Here is a 4,876-nt window from a genome sequence, read left to right as displayed (position 1 = left end):
TATCAAAGTTTAAAAAAAAAACCTTATAGATAGTGCTGTTTGAATTGGACCGAACATATCGATCTGAAAAATGACTTTGAACTAATTAGATTGGAAACTAATACGAACCAGTTGAATTGATTAAAAATCCGATGGATTTGAATTGGTTGAACTGACGATTGAACCAGAACTTTTAATTTTTTTAATAATATTTTAATCGGACAAACAAATTAATGACCTGGCCGGTTTGACCATTGATCGGGTTGAAAAAACATTACTTATAGATATATTGTTATTGTTTACATTTGTACCTTTGCATTTATGGTATTTCTACAACATAAGGAGCTGTTTCAGATCAAGTTCCCGTCTGTGTTTACTTGGCATGCGTAACTGCACATGTGGATTTGATTGCATGAATAATGCAGCAAGGAGTCCAAAATTTTCCATCAGTGGCCTAAAGTTTAAGAATTTATTTATCCAGAATATCTTTTAGTAAAAAAAGAAAAAAGAATGAAAGGCAGAGAGGGCGATCTGAAATCGTTACCCACAAGCAATGGTGGAGATATAAGGGATGTTGGAATCTAACGGTCAGCTCACACTATTTGTCCCTTTGTGTAGACGAGAAGATCAAAGAGAGTTGGTGGCTATTATACTTTGCCTCACTCTACATTTATCAAACAAAGAGGGGTCCCTTCACCATCCTCACCCTCTCAATCAACAATGGCCTCTACTTCATCTGTCACCCTATCTCAAGCCCTCCTTTCTCGCGCTATCTCTTCCCATGCCTCCGCCCAATCCTCCGACCACCGCCCCTCCCTCTCCACTATCTCTTTTCCCGGTTTCTCCGGCCTCAAATCTTCTATCCCTCGCGCTTCCTCATCCCGTCGACGCCTTCCCTCCCGCTCCAACCAAAAGCGCCAGGTCCGTGCTGCTGCCGTCGAAACAATTGGCACCGCCGCCGAGACTTCCTTGGTCGAGAAATCCGTCAACACCATCAGATTCTTGTCTATTGATGCGGTCGAGAAGGCGAATTCAGGGCATCCTGGGTTGCCCATGGGATGTGCTCCCATGGGTCACATTTTGTACGATGAAGTCATGAGGTATAACCCCAAGAACCCTTACTGGTTCAACCGTGACCGTTTCATTCTGTCCGCTGGTCACGGTTGTATGTTGCAGTATGCTCTGCTTCACCTCGCTGGTTACGACAGTGTCCTGGCAAGCTTCTTTCATATTCTCTCTTTCTTTTTAAGTAATTTCTATTTTGAGAGCTTTGGTTTTTCGGGTAATGATCAAAATTCGTAATCATTGGATTATCCTTTAGGAAGAAGATTTGAAGAGTTTCCGTCAGTGGGGAAGCAGAACCCCTGGACATCCCGAGAACTTTGAAACACCTGGAGTTGAAGTCACAACTGGTTAGTAAGACTCCTCTGCTGAACTGATCGTAGTTGTTTTGATAATATCATACTAAATATAAACCAAATATATGTATTTAAATGTCGCTTTTTTTTTCCCAGGGCCTCTTGGTCAGGGTATTGCAAATGCTGTTGGATTGGCTCTTGCTGAGAAACACTTGGCTGCTAGATTCAACAAGCCAGACAATGAGATTGTTGATCACTACACGTATGATGATTACTTACTAGGTCCCTCTTTTCTTTTGTCTGCATGCTTGATCTCGTACTGATGTATTAGCCTTTGTTTTCCTAGATATGTTATCTTGGGAGATGGTTGTCAAATGGAGGGTATTTCAAATGAAGCTTGTTCACTTGCTGGACACTGGGGACTTGGAAAGCTTATAGCTTTCTATGATGACAACCACATTTCGATTGATGGTGACACTGAAATTGCGTTTACTGAGAATGTTGATACACGTTTTGAGGGGCTAGGGTGGCATGTTATCTGGGTCAAGAATGGAAACACTGGCTATGATGAAATTCGCGCTGCAATCAAGGAAGCAAAGGCTGTCAAAGACAAGCCCACTCTGATCAAGGTCAGATATTTTCTACAGGCTTACATTCCTATATCCTATTTGGAACTAATGTGCTTGCATTGTTCATTTATTTGAATCTTATCTAGAATAATCTGAAGTTTCATATTTCTTAGGTAAACTGACGTCTCTGCTAAACCTTTTGTTGGAAAGGCCTGCATCATATTAGAATGCCTTAATTGAAAACTGAAAAAGCTTGCATCTCTCTACTTAATTACTTATTCAACCTTATTATCTCTCTACTGTGTGGTTCAAACTTTCATTTTTATTAAATTCCTTTTTTTCCTTTCAGGTGACAACCACCATTGGTTATGGGTCTCCTAACAAGGCAAACTCATATAGTGTACATGGGAGTGCACTGGGTGCCAAGGAAGTTGATGCTACTAGGAAAAACCTTGGATGGCCATATGAGCCTTTCCATGTACCGGAAGATGTTAAAGCGTAAGGAGATCTCTTGGGGTTTCTGTATATGCATCTGATTATGCTTTTTGGTTTAGTATTCAAAACTTTCTTTCCATTTTCTGCAGTCACTGGAGTCGCCATACCCCTCAGGGTGCTGCTCTTGAAGCTGAATGGAATGCCAAGTTCGCTGAATATGAGCAGAAGTACAAAGAGGAAGCTGCTGAGCTCAAGGCAATCATCACTGGTGAACTACCAGCTGGTTGGGGGAAGGCACTTCCAGTGAGTAACCTTTATTGTCCTTGCTAAATATGATTTGACACCTTAATTCTTAGTTGTTCTCTTTCATAGGACTAATACAGTCTGATTAAAGTGGAATGTAAGTCTATATTTTGAGCCCTGTTTTGTGTGCACTTTCCAGACATACACTCCAGAGAGCCCGGCTGATGCTACCAGAAATCTCTCTCAACAAAATCTCAATGCCCTTGTAAAAGTACTCCCTGGCCTTCTTGGTGGAAGTGCTGACCTTGCTTCTTCCAACATGACCTTGCTCAAAATGTACGGTGATTTCCAGAAGGACACCCCTGAGGAGCGCAATGTTAGGTTTGGTGTTAGGGAACATGGAATGGGATCCATCTGCAATGGCATTGCCCTTCACAGCCCAGGCTTCATTCCGTACTGTGCTACATTCTTTGTCTTTACTGACTACATGAGAGCTGCCATTAGGATTTCTGCCTTGTGTGAAGCAGGAGTTATCTATGTTATGACCCATGATTCCATTGGTCTTGGGGAAGATGGACCAACCCACCAGCCAATTGAACACTTGGCAAGCTTCCGTGCAATGCCTAATGTTTTGATGCTTCGTCCAGCTGATGGAAATGAAACAGCTGGTGCATATAAGGTTGCTGTTCTGAACAGGAAGAGACCTTCTATTCTTGCCCTCTCTAGGCAAAAGCTGCCCCAACTTCCTGGAACTTCCATTGAGGGAGTTGAAAAAGGTGGCTACATTGTTTCAGACAATTCGTCTGGCAACAATCCCAATGTAATTCTGATTGGAACTGGTTCTGAGTTGGAGATTGCTGCTAAAGCTGCAGATGAACTAAGGAAGGAAGGCAAGACCGTTAGGGTTGTCTCCTTTGTTTCTTGGGAGCTCTTTGATGAGCAATCAGATGCCTACAAGGAAAGCGTTTTACCATCTGCTGTATCAGCTAGGGTGAGTATTGAGGCTGGATCAACATTTGGGTGGGCGAAGATTGTTGGATCCAAGGGGAAGGCTATTGGAATTGACCGGTTCGGGGCAAGTGCACCAGCAGGCAAAATATACAAGGAGTTTGGCTTGACTCCTGAGGCTGTTGTTGCAGCTGCAAAAGAACTTTGCTAAGCTTGCTTAGAAGTGTCGGGAGAAATTTGTGGTTTTGGGTAGGAGGTTACACTGAAGAGAGGCCATTCCATTTGTGACAGTCTCTTTTGTTTTTAATAAGAATCAGAATCCACTTATATTTTATGTTGCCTGTGATTCATCAAAAAGCAAAACATAGAGCGAAAGGGAGGGTAGAGTTTGTGTATGATCATCAATTTGTAATTTCCTCTCGGACTTTTTCCCAGAGTTTTGCAGTACTTGTTGCTTCAAGTTAGCTTGCCCTTTTTGTTCTTATGTTTTGAAACAGAGTTGTCTACTATTGTAATCTAGCCATCATTTTGATCAAATATGCTTGGCCTAAGATGTAAGACCAGTTTGTATAATGTTGGTTTTCCAAATAACCAGCTTGATTCTACATAAATGCATTACTTCTATCCTTTGTTTGAAATTGGTGGTTAGAATCCAGCCAGGAGAAGATTTCATTTCATTAAACTGGATGGGATTGAGAAATGGTTTGTAGCCATTCGAAAAAGGCTATATATGAAGCCAAGAATTGTTGATGGGATCCACTAGGGAAGAAAGCAAGTCTTGAGTTGTTGATAAGTTTGTGGTTGTTGGAGATCCTGCCTTAGACTGCCACCTTATCCTCATTGTCCTTTTACTTAAAAAAAGATTTTTAGTGTACCCATTTTTCATTATCCTTTCATCTCAAAAATAAATAAATAAAATCTCAGTTTATTGTGCTGTTGTTGTGCAACATGTTTGATATGGACATGAAGGTACTTCGGCATATTCCACCAGCATATCCTTTCTTCAGCTGCCCCCCATTAATTTGGTGGTGGAAGGTAGTCTACCAACACCACAAAAAGGTTTCCCAATGTTACTCTTGATATTCAAGCACTGAAGGAAGTAGATCATTCTATGAATTTTTGAGTTCCAGGACCAGAGAAGCAATGAATGGAGTTGAAACAAATTACTAAACCAGGGTGTTCATTGAAGGAAACAAAAACATCATCACAGAAACAGAGTACTTTTAATGAAGTTAGCAATCTAACGTAGTATACAGGGAACTCAAAGCACACTACGGAACAAAAATGTTTCAAAGATGTCCGTGTTGTAAATGTAACTAAACCAGGATGGCTGCTAGTGTGAAC

At 41.3% G+C, this 4,876-nt stretch overlaps 1 protein-coding gene across 1 annotated transcript; it reads left to right on the top strand.

Moving 5' to 3' along the window:
* The first annotated feature begins 385 nt into the window (after nt 1-385).
* Nucleotides 386-4,170, top strand: LOC107954570 (transketolase, chloroplastic). Its single transcript, XM_016890168.2, has 7 exons — nt 386-1,194; nt 1,301-1,391; nt 1,494-1,599; nt 1,684-1,966; nt 2,256-2,404; nt 2,491-2,644; nt 2,784-4,170. The coding sequence occupies exons 1-7, from the start codon at nt 700-702 to the stop codon at nt 3,741-3,743; spliced, it is 2,238 nt and encodes a 745-aa protein (XP_016745657.2). The 5' UTR covers nt 386-699; the 3' UTR covers nt 3,744-4,170.
* Nucleotides 4,171-4,876: the final 706 nt, after the last annotated feature.

Source organism: Gossypium hirsutum, chromosome D07 (genome assembly GCF_007990345.1).
Source record: "Gossypium hirsutum isolate 1008001.06 chromosome D07, Gossypium_hirsutum_v2.1, whole genome shotgun sequence".
NCBI lineage: Eukaryota > Viridiplantae > Streptophyta > Magnoliopsida > Malvales > Malvaceae > Gossypium > Gossypium hirsutum.
This window is presented reverse-complemented; position numbering and strand designations above follow the sequence as displayed.

Bases quoted from the DNA above. Each gene is read 5' to 3' on its own strand.
- LOC107954570 (XM_016890168.2), top strand. From the start codon at position 700: ATGGCCTCTACTTCATCTGTCACCCTATCTCAAGCCCTCCTTTCTCGC. The intron at 1,392-1,493 runs GTTAGTAAGACT...TTTTTTTCCCAG, and splicing joins TGGAGTTGAAGTCACAACTG to GGCCTCTTGGTCAGGGTATT. The intron at 1,600-1,683 runs GTATGATGATTA...TTGTTTTCCTAG, and splicing joins GAGATTGTTGATCACTACAC to ATATGTTATCTTGGGAGATG.